The sequence below is a fragment of the Homalodisca vitripennis genome, chromosome X (genome assembly GCF_021130785.1).
Source record: "Homalodisca vitripennis isolate AUS2020 chromosome X, UT_GWSS_2.1, whole genome shotgun sequence".
Taxonomy (NCBI): Eukaryota; Metazoa; Arthropoda; class Insecta; order Hemiptera; family Cicadellidae; genus Homalodisca; species Homalodisca vitripennis.
In genome coordinates this window covers 72,230,993-72,258,866 of record NC_060215.1, presented here as the reverse complement: position 1 = coordinate 72,258,866, position 27,874 = coordinate 72,230,993, and the positions used below count along the sequence as shown (strand labels likewise).

Sequence of the window (27,874 nt, the reverse complement as noted above, 5' to 3'; positions counted from 1 at the left end):
TTCTATGTAGTGAGCAATTCCTTAAATTATTGCTGTATTTCCTTATTAAATTTGAATTATTTTAAAGGTCTTGATGAAGTATACACAATTATATGAAACATGAAATTAGGAAAACCTCCAACAAAATTGAACTTAAAGTTTTTAAACATAATAAACTAAATAAATAGTCCATAATTGAGGTTCATTACAAAATAAATTTAGAATAAAGAGATGTAAAATATGATGTTTCAAATATGGATTTTGCTTAAATAATAATTTTTTAACTTGAGGGCTCCTATCTCCAAAAATAATGTAGGTATAATGTAGTTTTTTTGATGGACCACCCACAGTGCATTAGTATTCATTAAACTAAATTCACTTCCATTTTTTTATAAACCTAAAAACATAAACTATTTGCCATTTTTCACAATGATTTAATACTTATTTTGATTTCTTTTTTTGAAACTCTTTACCGGTTTGATATAATATTATGTTCATAGTGATTACATAAAACTATGTTATTGACCTAACACTACGCATTGTTATATTGTTCTTGTTTTATTCCATTGTCTGCTGTATATTGAGCAAGAAGCATTTCTATGTCAACCGCAAGTTGCAAAATTAGTTCTGGCTTTTTCTACTAGATGTCAGCACTTCCGTGGTCCTCTGTACTAGTGTTTGCGCCTTGGTGAGTTTGCTGTAGTCACACAGTGCAGACAGCTACCACATGTTGTTATTGCATGTCACCCATCCTGGAGTATTTTATGATTTTATTATATATTTCTAGTATTTATTATACCATGGAAATATTCGACGCACAAAAAGAAGATGGGTTTTGCTTGCGTGATGATGACACAGACTTAGAAAGTGAAAATAACTTAGTGGGCAATATAAAAAATTATAAAAATTTTGAAAAAGAACAATAAAACTAATTATTTTGCATAACAAAAGTATATACTAAACTCAACAAACCTGTCTCTGTTAAAAAAATGAAAACTTCAGCAAAACAATATAATTTTAGGTAAAAAAATAAAACCATTAAGAAGTTAACATCTTTAATATTTAAAGATCTAAAATTATATTTAAGGCTTTTCACAGAATCCTCAAGCAATGCCCCTTAACACCTTCACTGTGGTTCTATACTGAGTGAGACCAACAACTCGCACTGATAGTGTGCACTGTAAAGAGTCTGCCGCAGTCATCATGTTAAGGAGGTGAAGAGTCATTAATGGTATAAAAATCTGTACATACCCGTAATAATAATTTTGTACATATGACTTATTGTTCCAGGTACTATTTGAACGAGTTGACTTACGTGACAGACCCTCCGAAACCAAAGTCTCCACCTTCAAGCCAGTACAGAACATAGAACTTCAAAACAATATCATTATATATTTTTAATATTAGCACCATTGAAAAAATAATGTGCTTCTGTTTTAGTTCATGTTATATTTTGGCCTTGTTGACAATTTTCCTATGATAGTTAAAATTGTCGATTTTAGGAAGTTACATGGAAAATGAATTATATATACAGCAAGGTCGATTTAGTTTCATTATTGTGTACATAAGACTACAAGGATGGATTAAATGTAGTTGATGTAATACTATATGAATGTAACAAAAAATTATGAACATTTCTTATTGCTTTGTATAAGCCAAATAAACATATTCATTTCTGTTTGGTTTATTGGATATGTTTTAATAAAGTCACCAAAGAATTAGGTTTGTTGCAAATATTCCATACATAACATACCAGGACGCACAAGGATATGTTGATCAAGTTTCAATTTTTAACTCATATTTTATCAGTTTACAGATAAGTGTATAGCCTTGACTTTGCAAAATTATGCTTCTATAATTTTCCTACACAACTAAGTATTGCTCCAAAATACTTTACCTTAAAAACTCTATGTCACTGCAGTAAAAGCATTTTTTAGATCATAGTTCATTACTGATTATTGACTAAAAACTGTTGCAATGTCATCATTCTCACATCACACGCGGTGCTGAGTTTTTTAAAATAATAACTTAACAGTTTTTTAATGATAGTTGTTCTGCAGTTAGCATTTCATGTTGTCTCTCATTGTGTATCATCAACCAAACACAACCAATAATTATTTATCGATAATTAATTAATTATTAATTGTTGCTAGAAAACACATTAGAAATTAAATTAAATAATTTACAGACAGTTACAGGAAACTAACTATACTTATAGCTAACCATCCTTTTGATAGTAAACAATGTTTTTTTAGTTCCTAGATTGTTCATTAACCAGTTGTGAAATCTTACACTACTGGGAGTCAATCAACTATATTGAACCTACTGATAGTTTCCTCTTCTGTATGGAAGCAGGATGTTCGTTCTAATATGAATTAAATTATATAATTCATGTTTAATCCATCCTTGTACTACTCTAATATCTTTGTTCGGCTCTCTTGCTTTATATCATATTGTCAAAAGTGTAATTTCAAAAGTTTAACATTAGTGAGTTAACTAGAATTTTGTTATGTATTATTAGTAGTTAATGTTTCTTCTTCTTTAGTATAGTACAAAGTTTAGTCTGAAAGGTAGTCTGTTTTGCTTTAATTTGTTGATTTTTTTTGGCAAATTATTTTGTATGTACAATGGTATTTTAATTTTGACTTTGCAGAACTGTCTTCGGGGCTGTTTACCAGTTATTGTACCTGTTCCATTACCAGTACAATTTTAAAGGAAATGGAGAAAAAAGTACCTATACAAATCCATGAGGCACTTTATATTTGAAACATACCATCAGATTAAACTCCAGAAACCTGTATTTTATATGTGATCCCTCCAGTATGATATAGGATTTACAAAGACTGGCTGCAGTGAAGGTATTTTAACACACAAGGATGGATATATTTTGGCATCCCATTTTACAGCTTTTTTATGCATGCAGTTATAACATTAAAAAGAAACATGCTACAAAATAGTTCAGCATCCCGGTCATCAATTTTGACGATTCTAGGCCCTTGAATTCAAAATCTCTTGAATTTGACGTAGCATAACATGCCAAAGAAAATACATAGAACAGAAGATTTCTTAAGGAGAGATGATGAAGGATCTTCAATACCAGATCACATACTTTCAGAAATGATGGTCAATTTGTACCTGTTGAATAACTTTTCATGAAACGTGTTGGTCTGCAAATATTATATCACAAATTTGTTATAAATAGTAAAAATAAACTTCTCAATTATTCTTGATGATGCAGCAGTAGGAATTGATCTGATATTATAATTCTGAAGCACTTTTTTGGAATCAGTCCTGTTTTGTTTTTCTGTAAAAGCATGCCCCACCAAACCATTTGAATTGGACTATGAGATAAATTCAGGTGAATGATATTAGATACATCTAAGGTGATAAAATCAGAACTACCTTTCTTTCTGCAGACTGAGCATCTCTTTAGATTCTTTAGGCAAATTGAACCTCATCAATTATTAATAGAGGTATGTCCACATTTGGTAGGGTGCATGTTTAGATAGGATCTTCCATTGTGGGTGTCTTACACAACTACTTGACAATGGACAGAAAGAAATTACAATACTCACCAAACTTCCGAGGTAGGTCTTTAAAATGAATGACAACTATATCATCAACAATAGTTACAGCTGAGAAGAGGGAAATTAAACCAATTTGTATATTTCTGGTGAGTTAACTGGGGTTTAGGTCACTTTCAACACTTCCTGGAGTGTTCTTTACAGCATCCTCATACAGTGATCTAATTGTAATTTCAGAGGGTTTGATAAGAAGACGTGAAGTTGACTTGTTTGTGTCACTCGTCCCAGTCATACTCCATAAAATTTGCATTAATAAATACAGGTATCCTGAGTTATATTTCCTTAAAGCGATTCAAGATAAATATAGAAAGCATGAGAATAAAATCTAAGCTAAAATAATTACAAGAAAAAAACGTTCTCATATGACAAACGCTCACTAAAATCAAGGGGAAACATTTAGAGCAATTTTCTAAAATAAAGTAAGTTTTCAATGGCAGCATGCAGAACATAACTACAGCTAGTGTTATGTTGGTTCGCTCTATCAATAAATAATTTATCTGGAATAAAGGCTGAGATGTGATCAGATAACAGCCGAGTTTCGGATAGAGTGATAATGTTGAAGCAAGTATCACTCAATGAAAAAATTATTGACTGAACAGGGAAAATTCCGTTACTTGTTTACTTATTCTAAAGCCTCCCTTTATCAAATTTGTAGATCTCATGGAACATATTTTCCTGAATGTACTCAATAGATCTTGCTTTCTAACAGTTGATCCTACTGTCAATCACAATTTTGGAAGTACTGTATCTCTTCAAATTCTTTCAAGATTCCTCCTCATGTGTTCCTAGATGTTTATGAATAGGACAGTTAAAACCATAGAAGCTATTGAAAATAATTTAGTATTAGCTTTCTATTATTTGCTACTTAAAGAAAATTAATACATGTTGAATTAAAAGAATATTCCTTAAGTTATATTTAATTACGCATGTAATTTGTATGAATTTGTGCAAACTATTTATATTCTTAAGACTAGAAGAAAACCCTATATTTTAAATTATAAAATACAAAATTACAGCTATGCTTCTTATATATAATGTTCCTAAATATATTTGAGAATGATTAAGATTACAAAGACCTGTTTACTGAGAATGTATTGATGTGTATAATCGATACTGTACTATTTTAATAACACATCATCGTTTTGAATTGCCCAACCCAACTGAAATACAACCACGCTTAATTTATAATATACAGTACTTGGTGTTTTGGTACTTACAGGATTATGTAACTACTATTCTATTTTTGAAATACTTAATAACTAGCAACAGGGATGGAGTAAAGTTATTATATATGTAACCAAGGTTGAAACCGATTTACTTTGCACTAGTACATTCATACGAGTATATTAGTTATGGAATTAGTACCTACGGCACAACTTCAAAAAAATCTTGATAGGATCCCAAAATTATTAAAGAAGGCGATCAGGGTAATATTTAGTTTAAAGTGGAAAGAAGCTGTGAAACACCTATATTCTGAGCTAAAAATATTTAGAGTATACAATCTTTACATATTTGAAACAGTAAAATATTCTAAATGTAACGGGAAGCCCAATCCAATTCTGTAAACCATGAATACGATACCAGGAATAGGTTAATCTTTAAGGATCATAATTTGGAGTTATATAAAATGAAAACAACCCATAAGGGTTTTATTTCTTTGTATTTTGTTCCCTCTGACAATAAAACATAAAAGTGAAATACTAAAAACAATACTTAATTCAGCATACTTTTTTTCATTAGAAGAATTGTTAGACGGCTAGAGCAAAATTCAGTATGAAACATGAGCTAATTTTATATTTCCAACTGCAAATATTATTTACATTTTAAATTTAAAAACTGATCATTGTAACTTGAAGTTTTATTCCTTTTAATTAAAAACATGTGTTAACCATAAAATGTAGAATAAGCTTGTTTGAACTGTATTACTTTGGGCCAATACAACTATATTCAATTTGTATATTTTTATGTATACATTAATGAATAAAGATGTATGAATTTTAATATTTCAGGACGCTAGACAAAAGTCATGGATGGGGTTTCTTTAAAAGTTTTAAAGAGTTCAGTATTTTTATGATAGTATTATAATGCGTGGGAGATAAAAAAATAACTTAAGAAAAATATTTTAAAGTATCAGAATAAAAATTTGTGGTTAAACTGTGACAAATTAAACTATGAAAAAAATTGGAATATTTACAACCTGTGATTGATGAGAACAAAAATCTCAAATGTGAAAAGAATATAAAACTGTTAGAGATACAAGGACACCTCCGAATAGAAACAAACTGTGATCATTCTAAGGTCTTGTGAACTACAACACCCAGTTTATTAAGAATCTAGCTGCACTTCTCAATTATTAAAAGGGATACAATTAACGTAAATGAGCAACAACGTTTTCAAACAATTCTTTGATATTGGTAAATTATATTTCTTTAAGCAATGACAAGTGATAAACTTTGTTATTAAAAACTACATCTGCCATTGATTCTTAATACTGTTGCATCCCCAATCAAACCTAAAGCACATTGTTTTCTAGATGGAAGAAAAGAGCAAGAGCTTTTGTTTCTATGCCACCAAGACTGAACAACAGAATAGTAAGATTTATAATGAAGTGATGGAGTCTAAGAAATTTCTCTCTATCTTGTTGCAGGCAACTATTAACCCACATCATAGACCATAAGGTGCTAGTTGCAATTTCATTTCTTATCAAAGCCTTCCTTCTATGTTAGCAACATAACTCTTTTATTAAAAACTATAAAAACAAATTTAAACAAATATGTAAGCATAAAGTTGTAGATTTGCTGTCTAGACTTCTAACAGAAGACAGACAGTGCTGAAGAAGGACAATATAATTAGTAGTTTAAATTAAAATTATCATAAGCTATTGTAAAAACAAATTATGAATTATGTCTACTTTGGACATGTAGAAATATTGAAAATTAAGTCCTTAACAAGAAATCATTACTATTAGGAAGTTGTGGATAAAGGCATTGATGACTTTATACCTGCAGACCATATTATGAAAAACAAACCAGTCAAAGAGATTTGTTATCCTCAGGGACTGGGCTACATGTCACCTGTATAGGTCCTATAGGTATGTCACCATTTTTTTATGTCCTACAAATAATGTTGACCACAGTTTTAACATATTGAAAATCTATTTTGAGATCCAAACAACTTTGATCCACCTTTAACTATATATTTTTGTACATACCCAGTATACTGAGTATAAAAAACTGGGTTTTATGGAATAAAATCTATGTTGTGTCCGTCAAAACTAATTTGTTTGAGTATTGTATTGTTATTAAAATTATTTAAAACCTCACTCAATATGAGGAAGACACAACTAATGTTCATTGAGAGATTGATTGTATCCACCTTATTTTCACTCATCCTGCCATAAAGTTAGATGAGTGCAACAATACAATAAGATTATAAACTTACATACAGATAATATTCACGACAAAGGCTTAAAATCCCAAATTAATAAAACCTAATATGCCAGTATTTTCACAAAATTAGGTTGTTACTGAGTGAAATTTTTCAAACGAGCATATATTGTACTGAGTGTATTCTGAAATTAATAAAATTGTTTGTGTTATATACGGTTTTACACACCTAAATTTATACAAACATAAAGGTTGTTATACCAATAATGTGATGTGGGATGCAAGGACTGTGATCTATAATGGATTAACACTAGATACAAATTATGAATTTGCGGAAATCAATTATAATACCTAAAAATAATATATTAAGGATACTATTCCTTATTTTTTCAAAAAGCTTATGTTTTCATTGTTGTAATAGATTTGTTTATACAGTAATATATACAGTGTTTATATTTCTTTGTTGTCTCAGTAATTATTCATATAAATGTCTCACAGGTTCCTGATGTTGCTTGCTAGTCAATAACCACCCTTTCTGTCTCAGATTCAGCTAAGGGTTCACAATCAAGAAAAGAATTTAAACCTATTTCAAAAAATTACATAAATAAAGTGGAAATTTAATTCTAAAAATAATGTTTTAGAGGGGGATGTTGCAGAGAAAACCTTTCAAAATAATGAAAAACTTAAAAGGATTAATAATTGCACGATCAAGAAAGTTTAAAGTTGAGAACTTAGTGCAAAAGAGCATAACTTTTCTCTATTGATAAACTTGTACATTGTTATATCTTATTCTTCAATAAAAATTCTGTGAAATTAAGTTTTAATATATTTTGTTTAAGTTTACTTATAGTCAAATAGTTTTTACTTCCTCAGCAACTTTTATAACTATGTTAAGTTACTTATAATTCAATGAATTTGCATGTTATGAAGAAAACACAAAGCACAATATCATTATTTCAGGTTACATTATCCAACATGTATTATTCAGGATTGGTTAATCTATGCAATGCATTAATTGCTAATTCAGGAAACATATTTTTAAATTTTAGTTTTTAGGATTATTTGGAATAGTTAAACAAATAATTTAGGATTCATAATACTACTGTGTTGGCTATGTAGTGAAATGAAGTAAATTACGTCCAAATAAATAAATAACAATATTTGATGACTTAACATCATGTTCCACAATTAAAGTACACAAATTTGTAAAATGGATTCATGTACGGTAGTAAACTAGTTAAGACTAAAGTCAGTCAATTTGATGTTAGCACTAAAATAGCAAATTCCATTATGAACCCATATTCAAAAGTATGTAAAATTGTATGTAGATGATTTAAGTATTGATTTACAATAAATGTTAAATGTAAAGATGTAAGAGTATATTGTTGTAAACATAAAATTATTGTTTTGCTGGATTTAAATTACAATGGTACTTGTACAGAAAATCATAAAGTATTAAAGAATAGAGTCTCATAATAGGTTTGTGAATTGTATTGTTAATTAATTATAGTATAGCATTTTTATTTTCTTTGAATATAAAAACATCTTTGTGTAAAAATAAAAACTGTCAATTGAAATAAAAAATAAAAGTTGTGTTATTCAGTTGATTTTTAATAATATTATTAATATTTTCCTAATCCTACCACAAAATTACATGTATAATAAATTAATAAATAAAGAGTTACTGAATTTTCACTTTACAATTATTGTTACGTAATATCTTTTCTTGTTGCAGAGGTAATTACAAACCGGCTTTTTAGTATCAATTCTATTTATATATATATTAACAAACGTGTTTGAATCCAGCAGCCAGTTAGTGTGACAAATACTACAACACGTATAATCTTATAAAATTTGTAAAATGGTTGTCACAGAAAGTATTATGACAATGGTTTCAATGGGTAACAATACATTTTTTTACTAAGCTATGTTAAATTACTGATTTATTTTGGTACAGCTAAGTCATTTGAATTCCTTGCAAAACTTCAATCATCAAAACATTTGTTTCTATTGAGTTCAAAATTTTACTACTTCTTCCTCCATAGACTGTAAACCACTCAAGACAAATTTCATCAAGATCAAGTAAATAACTCGCTTATGGTATTCAAAGGGTTAAGGACCATTTAACGTATACAGGTTACTGTATACACTAAGAATTTTTCTGACAGGCAGCTGAAACACGGTCAGACACAAACAATGGTCATGGCCTGACTCAGTGGTCAGTAAGTGGCCAGCTGGTAGGAATGGCAATGGGAGAGTTGATATAACTCTGCAGAGTGGCATTTGACCTTGAAGACCTACACTGTTGTCTGGCTGGAAAAATACTTATTTTTTTAACCAGACATTGTATAAAGCTTTGCATGTCCAAAAAATGTGATTCTTTGTTAGAAAAGCTTCAGAACTTCTCTCATTAGTTTGATTTCTGCATTAGTCACTCACTGTATATACATAATTGTAATCTACTTTTTACTATGAGCAAATAATCATCAAATTTTTAGTAGAAGACCTACGTAATCAGCCATCACTGTTGGTAACAGCTTACTTTAATAAGAAAATCATAATATATTTAATAATAATAAAAGAGTTGTCAGCCAGAAAAATCAACTATTCCCCAAATATATAAGGTTATGTATGAAGCGGTAGCTGAAAGGTTTGAAGTCTAAAACATTTCTTTAATGGTCTTAAAGGTAAGCTATTAGAATTTGGAGGATTAATGTTGTTATGTCAACATATATAAAAACTAGCTATCCTTCCACTATGATACATACCTTGATGTAGTATCAAAAGTAGAAAATTAGTATCTTTTGTTTATCAGTATGCAATAAAGTCGATTATTTTATATCCAAACAGAGATTTCTTTATGAACAAAGCCCTTATCAATAGATAATAAAAAGGTTTGTGTCCTGTTCTCATTCTATCATTATAACCATTTATTTCTATAAATTAAGATGAAAGAAAAATCAGAGTTAATAATTGGGTTAACCACCACCACAGTCTTTAAAGATTTTGTTAAGAACTACCACAGAACTTATTATTTGTTTGCCTACAATTAAAAATTCTATTTACAGAATCTAACATTTGAAGTAATATAAAAGCATGAGAAGTTTTCATTTGAGATGCATTAATTTTGATTTCTATGGCAATGTAAACATGAATAGATCTTTTATTTAAAAAGAATAATGAACACAATATAAGAAAACAATATATTTATAACAATATTAGAGTGTATTATAATCTCTATAAAATAGTTTAAAATATACAGGAATGTCTTTTACAAACATTAAATATGTAATAAAGGTATGATTGATGTACAACATGGTATTTATAAAAAGGCCAACATGAATACAGGGGTAAGTTTAGTCAGTCATTTGCTAGTTCCACTTTTGGTTCTGCTGCCATTGCTGTGAGATCTCTTTGGAAGAACACACGTGCACTGCTCAGGCTGTAGTACAGCAGTTTGAACTCCTGGAAAAAGGATTTTGTAATTATTAATAAGTGGTTAATTATATACTACAAAATTAATGAGTGAACTCATTTCCAATGACAGTCACATGAAAATAATTAACTGCAAACAATAGATGGCTACAATCATGGGTTTAAATGCAGTGAGTGTGTGTGATGCAGTGGTTGGGCATTCATAGTTATGGGATATGGGTGGGAATGAAGAGAGGGAACAGACTGTTCCACAACTCCCCCTGCCTTGCTACCGCCTGCTTGTTCAGGTACTGTGTTGTTAACAAATATGTCATTGACTTTAGAACTTATTATCTGCGGTATCATCATGAACATTTATTCTTTCTCAAGCAATTCTAAAATCTTCAGAAAATCTGAAAAATTTTATTTTTGTAACTTAAAAAAAATGTATATTGTGTATTTACGCAAGTTCACCACAACACTATTAATACTTTATTTGTGTTACGAGGGCTGTTTTTAAGTAAGGGCCGTTCTCCCGTACACGGTAGTAGTTCGCGTTCCTGCCGTAACGAGCGTGCGCCCCGCCTCCCGGCATTCTTAGCGAACAACTTCATGCCAGTTGCAGCTCTGTAGCTAACCTGTATGCATTACTGTGGATCTTTAAAATGTTTAAGATTATCGAATCACCCGCCGCGTGTGAGATTCGGTCAGTGATACGATTTTTGACTGCAAGAAACATGTCGGCTGCTGACATTCACCGTCAGCTTTGTGAGGTGTATGGTGCCAAGGCAATAAGTGAAGGTAAAGTGCGGAAATGGGTCCGAGAATTTAAAGATGGCCGCGAAAATGTCCACGATGAAGATCGCTCAGGCCGGCCATCTGTGATCACGGGAGATTTGATTACTGCAGTTGACGCAAAAATTCATGAGGACCAACGGTTCACAATAACCACTCTCTCTATGGAATTTCCTCAAGTGTCCAGGTCAGTACTGTACAAAATTGTGTCAGAAAACCTAAACTTTAAAAAATTGTGCTCAAGATGGGTACCCAAACTCCTCACTGAGGATCACAAAAAAAAGAGATTAAGCAGTTCTTTGACTTTCTTGACCCGCTACGACGAGGAAGGAGACGACATGTTGAGTCGAATTGTCACAGGAGATGAAACATGGGTATCCCATATCACTCCTGAATCAAAGCAACAGTCCATGGAATGGCGGCACACAACATCTCCAGTCAAAGTCAAAGCCAAGCAAACGCTGTCGCGGTGCAAAGTTATGGCAACTGTGTTCTGGGACAGGCGCGGTGTTTTGCTAGTGGACTTTATGCCGCGAGGAGTGACGATTAACTCAGAAGCCTACTGCGCAACCCTGGCCAGTCTCCGACGCGCCATTCAGAACAAAAGACGCGGCATGCTGACAAAGGGAATTCTGCTCCTCCACGACAATGCAAGGCCTCACACCGCTGGACACAGGAAATGATCGACTCTTTTGGCTGGGAAGTTTTGAATCATCCGCCGTACAGCCCCGACCTTGCTCCGAGCGATTTCCACCTTTTTCGTTACTTGAAAAATCATCTTGGCGGGAAGCGCTACAATGACGACGAAGAAGTCAAGACGGCCGTGAACTCCTGGTTGTCAGAGCAGGCGGCAGATTTCTTTGAAGAGGGATTTCAAAACTTAGTTTTAAGATATGATAAATGCCTTAACAAACAAGGCAACTATGTAGAAAAATAAAGAAAAGTATGCAGATTCTGAAAATAAATGTATTTTGAAAAAAATAATTGTTGTTTATTTACAAAAAAAAACGGCCCTTACTTAAAAAACAGCCCTCGTATTATGTGACATAATTACTATTTAATAACCAATAATCCTAATAAAATAGGTCAGACTCTGTTTTTGTGTTTTAAAAAACTTCTTTGGACCCTCTTCCTCCCTAAAACTTCCCCTACCTACCATTCATTCTGAGTTCCAAAACATCTTAATTACTTAGGGGCCAAACAAACCCAGCCAGGGCAGAGTACAATCTGAAATAATTTTGCATTTAAAGGGTTAATGACTGAAAAATTGCTATTGCATTTAGCGAATTCATATAATTTCTTAACTCACCAGTTCCAAAGCAAACATTACAAAATGTAACTCTATCTTAACTTTAAAAAATGCAACATTGATGCTAGACGTAACATGTGCAAAATCTGTGATGCATTAGACTGTTATGGATGTAGCATTGCTGCACTTGTCGTGCACTAACATACTTGATTATTGCATAACTTTTGAAGGAGCAAATATTATCTGATTTTGGTGAAATACACATGGTTACAAAGAGAAAGAATCAAACTTCTCTTATTGCGATTTATAACTCTTACCTTTATTTTTAGTTGCTTCTGTCTTGTGCAAGGTGGCAGCTACAATAGCTGCCACAGACGTAATCCTACTTGGACAGTGTTATTTTTCTAATTTTTGTTATTGAAGTGATTATTTTGGGATTGATTTCGGTGAGTTATTATATCAATAATAGTTGTAAATTTATTGATATTATATAAATATAGTAAAAGTAAACTTTGAACATCTTAAAATGAAAACGGAATACATTTGTAGAAGTAATAAATGTATACACCTGACGGTAAGTATAAGGCCTTTTCTTCAATTTTGCTATACTATATGGATTTGGCCTTTCCTGTTTCGCAGGAAAAAAATTATTAAACGAAAGCCTACATGTAAGATTGTTCTTGATTACAGTTTATTGAGCGTAAGACGGCAGCATGTTATCTTTACACAGACAGACCAAGATCTTGATTATCTTGACCATAGAAGGCAGGTTTATTTAAAAACTAAAGAAAGATTTTAGAGCTTCAGTTCGTTCAGCCAAATCTGAGAAGGTTTTAGGGTATGTTCTAAATGCTCAAGTCCAAACCTAAAGCGATGTGGAGCATCATAAATGAAAATACGAAATCGAAGTAGTTCAAAAACGAAACTTAATGGAACTCCTTGGAAGAATCTTGGATTCAACTGGAACTCCTGTGGATGAACCTTTTGTTAAGGCAAATGTCTTTAATGACTATTTTGTAAGCCTGGGGAGAAGTTTAAATGCTAAGACCAGCACGGCTCAGGATCTTTGTCTAACAAACTTTCAGTGAGTTCTTTTTCGCTGTTTCTGTTCCCTACTGATGAGACTGAGTTAAAGATGTTTGTTCTATCCTTAAAGCCAAGTAGTTCTGTAGTTTTTGACGAAGTATCGTCCAAACTTCTGAAGCAATGTATAGATTTACTTACAAAGCCACTAGTTCCATTTGATAAATTTTTTCTTTATTGTCTGGTTCATTTCCTTCACTTCTAAAAGTTGCGATTGTAAAGCCTCTTTTATAAAAAGGCTAGCAATGAGCAGTGTAACAACTATAGGGCCGATCTCAATTCTCTCCACAATTTTCAAAGGTGTTTGAAAAAATTTTTTCAATTAGACTTTTTATCATCACTTTGACAAGCCACAATATTTTGTTCCGTAATCAGTTTGGGTTTCAAAAACAAAAAGGTACTCTTTGACGCAATGTTCTGTTTTATTGACAAAGTAGTTACCTACTGCTCTAGATAAAAAAAAATGTGTGCTATGGGCCTTTTCGTCGATTTAAGCAAAGCGTTTGATTTAGTTGACCATTCGTTTACTGTTAAGTAAACTACAGAGGCCTGGGCGTCAGAGGTGAAGCTCATGATTGGATAGCATCGTATCTTGCGGTCCGATCTCAGCGAGTTGAAATCAGCTTTGTGGACAGCCAGGTATTTTAAGAAGAAAGTGTTCAAATGATCTGGTCATTAAAATGGGAGTCCCCCAAGGTCCGTGTTAGGTCCTCCTTCTCTTCTTGGTATTTATTAACGATATTAGACATTGCACCAAAAAGTCAGATATTTGTATTTTGCCGATGATACATCTCTTTTGGTCACAGCTCACAATCAAGTGGATTTAGAGATCAATGGTTTTGTTGAATCCAATGCTCTTCTTCAATGGTTTTTACCTCAAATGGCATGATTGTGAACACAGACAAGACCCATATTCTGAATTTCACACTTAGACGTAGTTTTGTGGACAACTTACAGGTAATGCTAAGGGGAGTGCATGGTATCATGTGTGGACTCAGTGAGCTTCTTAGGTCTTCAACTTGACTGCAACCTGACATTTGTTGAATTGCATATCAATAAAATAGTAAAAAAACTAAAGTTCGTGTTTGTTTGCAATTGAGAAAATTGGCTTCTTTCGCTAATTCACAACTACTACTAACTTTGTACTATGGCTGCTTTTATTCTCATCTTGTTTACGCAGTTCCCATTTGGGGAAGGAACTGCAGAACCAATTTCATTTTTAAATTGCAGAAGCAAGCTTTGCGATTATTTTTGGGCTAAGTAGGCATCAATCTTGTAGAAATGTATTAAAAACAACAACATTCTTACTTTCCCATGCATAATTTATTTATGAATCTTTGGTTTTTTTTAAAAAAGAATGAATACTTTATGACACTAGCTAACACAAATTTCAGATTATTCACTTAGAACCAACCCTCTTACCGGCTTAACATTCCAGTTCCAAAACATTCTACTTCTTTTTTTTCAAAAACACGTAACTTACAACTGCATTAAAACTTTTCAACTCACTTCCAGATGCTTAAAAGGTGGATTGTTCTTTAACCTTGTTTCAAAAATAACTTAAAACAGTTCCTCATCGACGGTTTTCCTTTTACAGTGTTCCAGGATTTTTTGCATAAATTGTAAATAGTAGACTAAATATAGTTTTGTTTTTTTCTTTGATGTATACTTAGCATAACATGTAACACTGTATAAGTTAGTTAAGCTAGCCCTGTGTGTAATAACCATTAAATGACGTTGCTAATGCATGAAAAATGTTATTTTGAGCAATAAAGGATTTTGATTGATTGATTTTGATATATAAACTATTTGTAAAAATATCTCTGTCATATAAACTATATTTCTGAAATCAGTAAACAATTGAGAATACAATTATTGTATTCTTTATTTTGTTTCTTTATTCACTTGCAGTAAGGTATAAATATTATTTCTCGGATGAAAATATTTTGAGCATTTTTTGTAGGTTTATAGTATTACTGTAACAATGATATATCGTTTTTATATAACTTCCATACTGAATTATTTCTCTATAACCCTGTAGTTTAGTTCTATATTCCTTTACGTAAAGTGAAAAGAGTGGTTGACTTGCCTGTTGATAAACTTCAAGTCTCTTAGCTGTGAGATTTAGAGTTTGCAGAAGTTTCTCATCTTCTTTAGATACCATTTGTTTCTGCTTTGTCACATTGCTCAGCTCCGAAGCATACTTGTCTCTGATCGACTGGAACCAATGAAGTGAGTCGAACTCAGCATTTAGATTCAGAACACTGAGCACGTATGCTACACCTGTAAATGAAATGTTATAATCATATATCACAATAATTAGATAACAAAACAATAGCTTACTCTAAATTTGGCACTAATATAAGGTATTAATTCATAAATACAGGTGCTATTTGTCTCTATAGAAATAAATAATTAAATCTAATTATTTTAAGTACTTTACATTCACACTGACAACACAATGTCATTGGGAGCAAATTTTCTAATTAGGGGAGCCACTATAATTGATCATAAGTAAGTAACAAATAATATCCTAAAAATTGATGTAGAGGTAAACATTATATATTTTTTTCATTTATAATATTTGAGATAAGGGATTAGCATATATTACTGGAAATTCCACTTAAATGGCTTAGCATAACCATCTTTTAAGTAGTCAGAGTATGTCTTTTAGAAAACAACATGATACACTTATGCAAGCATGAATTCTAAATTTTTAATTAGGGTATAGGCAATTATTGAATACACAGGGCAATTAAGGGAACAATGACCATGGGTGACCCAAAATCCATTGTTGATCCAGGATTGTGTTAACATGCATACAAATATGGATAAGTTGCTGCTGAAAATTAATAATTTAAATTAATATACAATTAGTTTGTTTGGAACAGTCAAATATTATAATTTTAATTATATTTCACTTATAATGAATTTAAGTAAATAAAATATTTAATCAAATGCCATTCAAAAAAGATCACTGACTATCAGGCCCGGCGACAGGATTCTCGGGCCCCTATGCAATCATGAAGACCGGGGGCCCCCCCCCAAAGATTCAACAGGCAACCAACCTAATTACATTAAAATTCACCCCCCCCCCCCCAACGTTAGAACAAAATTCCCATATTGGTTATATTAACATAGCAAGCATTATTTTATTCCAAAACTTACTACTCCATTACTTGATTTACTTATTTGTTAAATGATTCACTTCTTCAAAATTATGCCAAATCCGTGATTTTTCCTGTATTTACTTCAATTTTAAGTTATATAAATAAATGTTGCTAAACAAATGGAAAGAATTGAGGTTTATAATTATGTAGTGATTATTTTTTTACTATTAAATCAATACAAAACAAAACTCACTGAACTTAATTAAAATCAAAAACACCATCCTTAAAAAATATACACTTAATGAACTAAATGGACAAAACATAATTAACAAAGAATAAAATCATTAAAATTAAAGTTCAACTCGTGTCGCTCTCCTTTTTAGTAGAAAACAAAAACTTAATGATAGGTTCCTGGAAAACCTAATGAAACAAAAACTAAATATCATTGAACAATCACTTAACGAACAAAACTAAAAAAATTAAATGAACAAAACCTAATGAACATTGTACAAAACATAAATTGAAAATTAATAAAGAAACATTGGGCTATGTTACTCACTAAACATTAAACATGACTAAAACACAACTCGTCGGGCCTTCTTCCCAGCAAAAGTCTTCTATAATGTCGTCATATTTCAAACTACGTGCCAAATCTGACTCCATGGCTAGAATACTCAGGTCATTCATGCGGTCTTGCGTCATCGTAGAACGATTTGCACTTTTAATTCTTTTCATCAAACTGAAGCTCCTCTCCCCTTGGCTGACAGATACAGGTATGCAACAGAACAACCGGATCGCTGTAGTGATATTTGGAAATAAACTATCTAGTTTGTTCTTCCTTAGAGCGTTTATTAGACTTAATGGTTGAAGAGTTTGAAGAGTTTGTTCCCCCAAGTTAGTGCGATGAATCGATTTCAAATGTTTAAATATCATTTAAAATTTCCATCTCAATATCCTCTTTGTATGTTTGACACAGACTCAAACATTGCTGCTCAATAAAACTGTCGTCTTCCTCAATATATTTCCAAAGACATTGGAAAAGGTTTGCTGATTTTTTCCAGCAAACTCGAATCTCTGAGACAGTCCCCCCTAAGACTGAGTCTAAGATCTTGAAGAAGACATCAATCCCTAAAACGTTCCTCTTCGTTTTTTTAATTGATGTTCCGTGCCGTCCCTTGTTTCGTCATGAAAAATCTTTCTTTTCTTTAATCTTTTTTCCTTAAAATCAGTTTCGCAATCTACACTCTCAGCCATGTTGCCTGCCACTAGCTTGGCCTCAGTGTAGAGATTGCTCCATCTGTCTCTCAGTACTTTTTAGTTCCTCTATTAAATCATTCAGATTTTTTGTTTCAACGTCTAGAGTTGTTGATCGGGCTTGTAATACTTTATTTTTGTTGTCTATTGCAACAAGCACCTTTAGCCATATTGTCGACATCATGATACATTCGAACGATTGTAGATATTTCAATAGCCCTTTCAGATCTGTCTTGCATTCTGCAGATAGATTCAGTTCTTTACAATCATTGAGGGCATTGATGATGAGAGGCAAATGCTTTACGAAAAGGGCGCACACTATCTACTCGGGCTGACCATCTCGTTTGAGAAATACTGTGCAGAGAAGAGCCTATTCTGTTTTCTAAGTACTCCCATCTTTGAGGGCTTCTAGAAAAGAAGTTATACGTCTTTTGCAGCATGCCAAAAAAATGTTGTAGCTTCCTCGCAGCATTCAGCAGCATTAACCCCACACAGGTTGAGGCTATGTGCGGCACAGTTATTATAAAAAGCCAAATTGTTGGTCTCCATTATGATGGCTTGGGCACCTTTTGTATATTCCAGCCATATTGGATCCATTGTCGTACCCCTGGCCTCTGCATTCCTTCAACGGAATTGAGTGTTTGTTGAGCTCGCTAATAATCAACTTAGCCACATCCATTCCAGTTTTTTTTGTTACAGTCAACAAAATTTAAAAATCGTTCGCAAATTTTAAATTCTGATTCACAATCTAAGAGATATCTCAAGATCAACGTTGTTTGCTCAGTATGTGAGGCATCGGGGGTAGAGTCCAGCAATAATAGCATAATATTTTGATTTCTTCCTTTCTTCCAATACCTTCTGTCGAACTCTTTCCCCCACAAACTTGAATGAATTCATTTTGAGAGTCTTTAGACAGATAATGAGCTTGAAACACGTTTTCCCTCTTCTTGGGCCTTTTTTACTTTTGCAATATGGTTCTCTTAGTAAAGGGTCATATTCCGCTAACAGCTCTATCAGACCCAGAAAGTTTCCATTGTTGGGATCCCCAATTTTTTTCAGAGGTCCCTCTGAGAGCTAATCCTCGCTCTCAAGGAACATGACCACGGAGAGCAATCTTTGAAATATATCCCTCCAATATTTGGTTCTTGAAGCCAGTTCTGAGTCGAGTTGAGAATGTATGTCTGATCCATCACTTAGCCTCCTTTCTAACTCTCTCCATTGGATGTAGCAATTTTTGTGGGAAGCGCTGGTTTCATGCAAAGGTAGCTTGTTTGTAAAAGCTTCCCGCCATCCATATTCCTTTTTCCATCCATCGTTACTTAACAAAACTGACTTATTTGAATCGTGTTTTTTCACCCCCCCACTATTATTATTGAAAAGTCTATACATGGAAAACAAAATAAGGACTCAGCAGTCTCACTCCATACAAGCCAAATCTCTTCTGACGCTCTCTGTCCGTTCGGCCTTTTTGAAAAAAGAACCGTTTTTTTGGGAAACGCTCTTTTTCCATCACTTGGCAGATCTGACGGCATCAAAGATGGACCCATTTTCACTAAAGTCTCAATCACACTGTCAGTCACCACCTTGTTTTTCAGAAGTCCCAAATCTGAACTGGTAATTATAGTTCCTAACCCCGAATCTACATTAGCATTTAGAATGTCACGATTGTGATCTTCCAAAACAATATCATCTTTAGGATCAGGTTCTGAGGTAAAGCTATCTACCATTGTTTCTCCTTCATCAGCATTAGGCCTACAGCTTTCAAGATCTTCGCTGTCTTCAGTATTAGGGTGTTCATGAAAACTGTGAAGAAACTTCGCAAAGTTTCTCCCTGGCGGCGCCAGGGTCGTTAGGGCCGCTGTTAGAACTAGTTGTAGCTACGTCTACTTTGATTCCAACGTCAAATAATGTCCTGGATCCTTTATTTGAAACTTTCAATTTTCTTTTGCCTTTCTTTACGTTTTTGAGCACCAGGATTTATGTTTGTAAGTGTCCATTTTGAGATATAACGGTGTTTTATTATGCGAAATGATGATAAAATACTGTGAATGGACCTAAAAAATAAATATCTTGGATTAGTCAAGAATAATAAATTGATGTGGGCAGATCATAAAATAATATTTGAAATAGAATTTTTAGAACCTAAATATCAAAATACAAATTTAAAAATGTATCAAATTGATCATAAACACTATTAGACAATTAAAAATTAGTATTGATTACTAGGCCTAAACCGAGCAGTTGCTAAAATAAATACGGAATGTAAATTATCAAACGCTGCGTTTTAAAGTAGTAAATGTATCTCAAACTGGGCTAAACTAATCAAAAACCGACAGGTGCAAATCACAGGACACGTGAGGGGATGTGATGAGTCATTGAGCTATTTTCGGATACTGTATCGCTTGCTGCGCTCTCACTCAGATTCCAAGGTCAAGTTTTTTAAGACGTTCACCCAGCGATCTCTATTGTTTACCTGTCTTGCCAACATATTGGGGGTTTACTTCCTGTTTTCTCTCTCTGTTTATCCTGTCCTCACTCCCCATTCCCTCTCGTAAAACTGCGCAACTAGTGATGCGATGCGTCGCCTCAAGTTGGTTGTCATAACAACCAATATATCAGCCAACGAGCCAACACGAATCAATACCAAACTATGTCGTCATTGAATAATATTTTCTACGTGCTAACGTGCATACTGCATACAAGCATGTGAACAACCACAAAAAGAGTGAGCGATGAGCCGTCGTTCTCTCTGATTTAATAGGATAAACTTGATTAATTGAAACTTAAAACGACGTTCAGTAGCAGTAGCAAACCGAATTTTATGTGTTGTTTTTTAATTTTTTAACCATCCTACTCCTCATATGTTTTGTTAGTTTAGATTTAGATACACAGTAAACGTCAGTAAATTTATAATTTCACGTCTTATTACATAGGTACGTTTATAAGACGATTACAACGTCTCAAATTTTGCAGCCCAGTAATAATTAAGTTTATTTGTATTTTTTGCTGTTATGGAACCTTGTTGATCGTCTTAAAGGTTAACCAGCCCTTGGATAATCGGGAGTTAACTGTAGCCTAATTTATTTTATGAAACTGATTACTGTATAATTCAAATTTATAATGAGGGGTAAAAATCATGGCTCCACATGGGTTGGGCTGGTGGACCCCTGGTCCCAGGCCTGGGCCCCTGGGGGCCCGGCTCTGTCCCTAATTTTATATATTTTACAATTTTTATTTTATTATGTTTTATATTATAATCATCAGTTAAAATAAAAATCTGCGTTACATTAAAATTAAAAATCTCATGTTTTAATTATGCCCTACAGCATGACAAGTGAACAGAAGGAGCGGGCCCTGAGCCTGATCCTGGTAACAGGGCCCGCAATCAAATGTGGGATCCATGGTAAAATTTATTCAGTTTTTTAATTTTTTTTCGGAAATTTGGAACTTATTTTCTAAAAATTAAATGATAAAAATATTTACTAACTCACCTGTATGTTTCTTTAATTCACGGTTAAATCAATTCTCAATCTCCTTACAACAACAACAACAACAACAACAAACCTAATTAAGCACGACAACAAACTAAAACTTGAAGTGTACAAAACAACCAATCACGATAACTTAATAAAAACCATTACCACCCAGCAACCAGCATAGAAATGCAAGATTGAAAGAAACATTAGTTTATTATCGTGTCGGTATCACTGTCATCCGACGTCTCAGGTTGCAACTTGTAGTGAGCAAGGAGGGGAGGGGCCGGGAGGGGAGGGGGTGGAGAAGAGTCACTGCCTTCGCGTCTGGGCGATGCGGACCCCGGGCCCGACGTCTGACAGCCACAACCACAACGGTTCGCGCCACCTCAGTGTTTACAATTTTATTGGTTTAAATCGGAGCAAAGAAAGTAGTTTTTAAATTAACATTGCATGTTATTTTCCTGAATATTTTCACCCGCACAGGCCCTGGGCCGATGGTAATGGGCAATGATAAAAAAAAATAAAAATACATATTTTAGTCGGCCCGGGCCCCCTGTGGCCCCGGGCCCCTATGCATTTGCCCCCCTTGCCCCCCCCTGTCGCCGGGCCTGCTGACTATAATACAATTTCAATATACAAATTTTTCACTTATTTTCATAAAACAAATTTTTTATAATTTTAAGTGTCTTGTCATTTATTTATTGTACAAAATGTTTTTATTTAAATTTTAGGTAGATAACTTATCTTCTTTGAATTTAAAATGAATGTTACAATAAAAAAATCATAATATATATATATATATAATCAATAATAACTCATCAATGAATTTCTTTTCGCCTTATATTTTCATATTAAATCTGAACCAGGTGAAATGTTTTGTATATAACTTGTACATTTTAATTGTAAAAGCAATACTAAGCTAAACTAACTTTTAATAGCTTGTTTTATTACATGAAGAAAATCTAACATTGACACCATTCTTTGTATAAGAATATGCAACATATGAATAAAGATTATTTTCATTTCATTCACAATAAACTTTTTTAATGTAAAAATGAGCATGAAACAAAAAGCATAGATTAATTACATTTAGAGGAAAACTCTTTGTTCCTGAATGTATAATTAAAGTTATCTGCTTCACAATTGTGGTTACCATTACCATGAAGAGCCACATTGGCCTGACACATGCTTGTTGTAGCTCTCGATAACACGTAATTGCAATATTATATAGATATTATTAATATCTAATATTAATTAGATATTAATTATTAGATATTATTAATTAGATTCATTTCACTTTTTAATACTGAAGATTCTAAGCCAATTAATGATATTTACTCAACTCAAAGTGTAGTATTATCAATGAATCACAAAGATATCTTCCTAACGGGTTTTCTCAGTTATAATTTTGACCACATCTTTTTATATATGATTTTATATGTTTCAGATTGTAAATATTTAGATTGAATCAGTCTGTCAGCTTTTACATTTACATTTTCATTATTTTTATTGAGGGATGAAATCAAATGAGGCAATCAGATTAAATTAATATGAGTTGAAAACATATTTTGCCTGTGCATATCAACTGAAATCACAGTACAATATCAAATTACATCTAGTATACAAAGAAAATTAATGCTTCTAGAGAGAATTCACAACATCCACTTAATCTGTAGACAACACTGTTTAATTTGACACTTCATTAATTAAAAATTGGGTTGAGCCATAAAATAAATGCATTCAACATTGAATTTAGACTAAATTAAAAATAATCCTGTCACATTTATCAAAAGAAATAAAGATAAGGTCAAATCAAAGGTTTGGTAATTGGAGGTTTTATAGTTTTATTTTACAATAGAAGATTCACATAAAAGTATGTATCATCACTATTCTTACCCATAGCAAATCCATCATCAGTAAATGCTGCTCCTACTTTGCTCTTTTTGCTCATTTTCTCCTTTGCTGTGATCATGTGCTCACAGAAGTTGATTGTTAGTGGTGGTACAATCATGTGGAAGTTCCAAAGATGGCTGTTCTTCTGGTCGCACAGGACAGGAGCAAACACATCTACGAGCAGCTGTAATTTTAAAAGGAATCAATTGTGATTTTGGGTTATACTAAACCAACATTATTTGTTTTGCTTAAACCCTAGGAATGCAGACCTTTAATAATTTTAAAACAAATTAAAACTAAATCAAATTGGTTGAGTCCTGTTGGGTTTGAGAAGGAAATGCCATGTTTAACCATCATAGTGGTTGATTATGATGAGGTAGGCAAAATTTAATTTAATATAACATTTATAATTGTCTACAAAATTGTAAGATACTAAACATAGTTATGAAAATTCAGTGAAATAAATAAAGAATGGGAATACAGATTATTAAACTTCTAAAGATGATCAATAATAAAACAATTAATCACTACCAGATTTGAATTTAAAATTGTAGAAAAATAGCTGTCTCGATATGAACTAACTTTGTAGTTGGCTATGGTGGTTATTATGTTCGTAGTATACTCATGTTGGGAACTTATTAATCACACTATGGTCTTATTACTGAATTTGGACACAATACTTAACCACTTAATATAACCTTTTTGCTATGTTTAAAACTGCTCATGAAAAGGTTCATAAAGTTGTCATTATATCAGTTATGATTGTAGTTTTTACATAGGGCTTCATGGGACTAGTCAAAGTTGAAGTTTTATTAGTGATTAATTGTTTAGTTAGTGTTTTATAAATTATTAGTTATTATAAGAGTATAAGATACGTCAAGGACTTGGTTACGAAGTTGGTTTTACATTATTTTTATTATAAAAAAAGATTTTAACTTTTATCATAAACTAAAGTTATAACCCAAACTATAACCTTAAATACATATTTTAAATTGTGACTAAATTATATTCAATGTGATAAGTTTTGAGTGAAAATCTTTTATTTTATCATTAAAACAATAATTAAAGTGGTATTAGGTATTGGGATATCTAGTCATAAGAAAAGAGATCTTTGTAGGATGGCTAAGATGACAGATCATTTACATTTTATAAACTATGTTAAGTGTTATGGAAAGATTTTTAAGAGTGTTTGTAATGAATCCAAAAGAATCAGTAATGCTGACTTCATTAAAGACTCAGATGATAGGGGCTGCTTGGAATGTCGTTAAAGCAGAGTTAGAGTGTATTAAAGCTACAAATAATTTTCCAGATTTAGTAATGGCTAATAATCTTACTGGTAATGCAATAGATATTACTGAAGATTTTTAACAAAAAGTTAACTGAGACTGCCAAGGAAATTGGATTGTCTCGTTATAAATAGAAAGCATTAAATCTTGCAATGAATGTAAAAACTAATGAACGGTCTACGTTTGATTATCATAGTACTTGTAATACCCCGGATAAAGTTGTTAAAGTTATAAAATCCTAAGTAACAAAAATCAACGGGTTGGGATGAAATACCTCTTAATTTAATAAAAGGGGTTGCAAACTTTATAGCAGAGCCCCTGGTAGTCATTGTAAATCAATCATTTCAAAGTAATTTTTTTCTATAGCTTTTAAAGTATGCTAAACTCAAGCCTATTTTTAAGAAAGGTGAGCGGTGTAAACCTAAAACTTATCAACCGATCCCAGTTTACCACATTTTCTAAACATTTTTGAAAAATTAGATTTTAACCAAATAATATCTATTTTAGAAAAATGACATTTTGGCAAATGAACAGTTTGGGGTCTGAAAAAGATTGAGTACAAGTGCAATATCAAATTTAGTTAATGAGGTGTCCTGGGCTTTGGATGGATCACAGATAACAATGGGCATCTTCTGTGACTTAACTAAGGTATTTGATTGCGTTAATATATTTGAGTTTAACATTTAAGTCAAGTTTTTTATTAAATCTGTCAAATATAATGGGAATACATAGATTACATACTTTTAATCCTCTAATAAGGAAGAGAGGTTAATTTATATAAAAAATTGTATAAGTTTGTTACTATTATTTTGAATGCTGGTGCAGTAAAAACACTATAATATTCTTGGTCTTATCTAATTAAAAGTATTATTTGAGACAGTTAAGCTTTAACCCACTGATATTTGTTGAATCACTGTCCTCCAATAAACAAAACCAAACTATGATTTGTACTCAATTCACTCCTGCAGTGTACTCAGTAGTCTGGCCATCCTTGACCTCTCACCTTCTTGATGTCATCTTTCCTGCCAGTCCTTCGTGGTCCATGAAGAACATTTGAGCTTTGGTACAGATAAACATTCCATTTCCTTTACAAATCTGCTTCCTATCAAAATTGCCCATTCAGAATTCTTAGAAATCTTAAAACTAGTAGTAAAATCTGACATTACGTACAATTGATATTGTTTGTGACTATTAAAGACTTTGTTTGGATCACAGAATTGTACATACCTTAAAGTACTCAGAACCTTCAGTGATATTGCGCCTCATGTTGTTAATAACTTGGTCAAGAACTTGAGCTGTCTGCACACACGTTTCTGAGAGCCCCTCGGCACTGGTTAGTTCCTGTAGGCTGACTATACTGTCCAGATCTGGGATGTAGCGTATAGCTGTAGAACAGCAGTGTAATCCTCCAGACCGAATCATACGCACATACCCCATTGCATTACCTAAAAAATGTCACCTTAATATGATTTAACATTATCTCAATTTACTCTTAACCCTCTCATTCCCACCCTGTTTCCCTGATAAGACCATTACTGAGACAAAACGTCTCAAACCATACTGTCTGATCCTTCAGAGTTCTTAAATTTCAGATCAATTACATTTAAAACTTTTATTAATATGTATTCATTACAAAGCAACATGTGTCCCCAAACTCCCCACCAACTTTTTCAAATATTATTTGTTGATCAAAGACAAACCAAAATGTCACATGCAAACTTACAGAAACTCTATAATTGTATTTAACAAAAACAGCCATAAATTTATTTATTTAACTTAAAAGTGTTTTATTTGAGAACATCTTGATGAACACAAATTACAAATCCAATGATATCTAGTTTAAGAAATTGATTGATAAATTAGAAATAGAGAATTCACTTTTACAAAAACTGAGTATTAAACAATGTCAAAGAGTGAATGACAACACTGCTAGTGAGTTACAAATATCAGCTGTTAAATTTTAAATCAGCTGATTAGAGCAGCTGAAATGAAAACAGTTTCTTTGTATATATATAGTGAAGTTGTTTGATGGATCAATACTCATCTTATATTTGAAATACATTTGTTATGGTAAAAATTGTGACTGGCATAAAAAGAAAGCTTAATTCATAATGTGTTTTCCTTATAATTTATTTAACTTCAGTTGAATTATATATATATGTTGACCGATTGCTGTGGGTGCAACATCTTATTTACTAAATCGTTTTAATGTGATTTTAGTTTGTTTTTTGAACTAAACACTGTTTTAGTAGAAATTTAACTGGGTAAATTTTGTTGTTTAAAGATTTAAAATAAAATGTTTCCATATAAATTTGTTTCATATCCAAAATGTAGAAAACTAAGTTACACAAAACTGTGAATACAATTAACCATCACTATAATTAGACTGATAGTAGATTAAGTAATTATTGCTCAAATAGTATATGTGTTATTAGAAATTTTAACTTTGAGATATTTTTACCTGAACTATTTATTTTTACATGCTTTCAAAATACAATTAGATTGTTGTTATTCAGATAATTTTAAGTGAACATTGATGAAAGAAGCATGTTTATGGTACATAAGTTAATCATAGTGCACTGTGTTTCTATACGCTATCCCTGCCAAAGGTTACCAAAATTACAAATGGTTCATATTACATAAAACATTGCAGTTTAAGACCTATGACAGGATATGGGTATCAGTCAACTTTACTACATAATAAAATATAATTATTCAATGTAATAAATGTAACAGGGTTTTCATAGCTAACCTCTACTCTCCAGCACTTCCAAACTCTCATGCAACAGAATACAGTGTTCCCAAATCATGATAATAGCATTAAAATAAAATGTTTTCTCAGAGAAGTATATGGACCAGGTTTATGCTCTACAATGAAAATATGGCTAACACTATGTATGTATACAAACATTTTTCTAAATTTTAATGCATTTGAACTTAATATTAATTTTAATAAGCACTAGGGAGTTATTTAACTAAAATAATGCTTACTAGATTTTTAGTTTTAAATCATGCAAAACATTGAATATGCAACAGGAGACTTCCTACATAAACTCAGTTACAGACTTAGAGAGACACAGAAATAATTTATTTACCAATGTGAGTGATAAGAATCCGAAACTGATCTAAATAGGTCAATCCTTCTTGAGTCACTCCCAGCCGGCGAATGCCCTTATTGAACTTCTCTGCTCTTTCATAGGAATACTTGGAATCCAACTGAACCTTATTGTCTCTAAAGAAGCATAGATCTTTCAGTAGTCGAGATTTGATGTGTTCATCATAAAGAAACTGAGAGAAGATTATGAGTTTCTTTCTCAAAAACTGATATGTGAAATTCACCTGTAAACAAACAGAAAACATAAACA

General features: G+C 32.2%; 2 protein-coding genes across 4 annotated transcripts in view; one reads left to right on the top strand and one right to left on the bottom strand.

Moving 5' to 3' along the window:
* Positions 1 to 8,551, top strand: part of LOC124369191 — a 53,738-nt gene extending 45,187 nt beyond the window's left edge. The window contains exon 5 of the mRNA XM_046827009.1: positions 1,270 to 8,551. Within this exon, the coding sequence (XP_046682965.1) occupies positions 1,270 to 1,348 (79 nt within the window). The 3' untranslated portion in view covers positions 1,349 to 8,551. The remainder of the gene's footprint in view (positions 1 to 1,269) is intronic.
* Positions 8,552 to 10,138: 1,587 nt separating this feature from the next.
* The window catches only part of LOC124369190 (WASH complex subunit 4), a 79,144-nt gene continuing 61,408 nt past the window's right edge, over positions 10,139 to 27,874 (bottom strand). For all 3 annotated transcript variants that reach the window (XM_046827006.1, XM_046827007.1, XM_046827008.1), the window contains 5 exons: positions 27,605 to 27,848; positions 25,737 to 25,954; positions 23,227 to 23,407; positions 15,580 to 15,773; positions 10,139 to 10,414 (listed from right to left, as the gene is read on the bottom strand). In XM_046827006.1, coding sequence (XP_046682962.1) covers positions 10,310 to 10,414; positions 15,580 to 15,773; positions 23,227 to 23,407; positions 25,737 to 25,954; positions 27,605 to 27,848 — 942 coding nt within the window. In that variant the 3' untranslated portion in view covers positions 10,139 to 10,309. The remainder of the gene's footprint in view (positions 10,415 to 15,579; positions 15,774 to 23,226; positions 23,408 to 25,736; positions 25,955 to 27,604; positions 27,849 to 27,874) is intronic.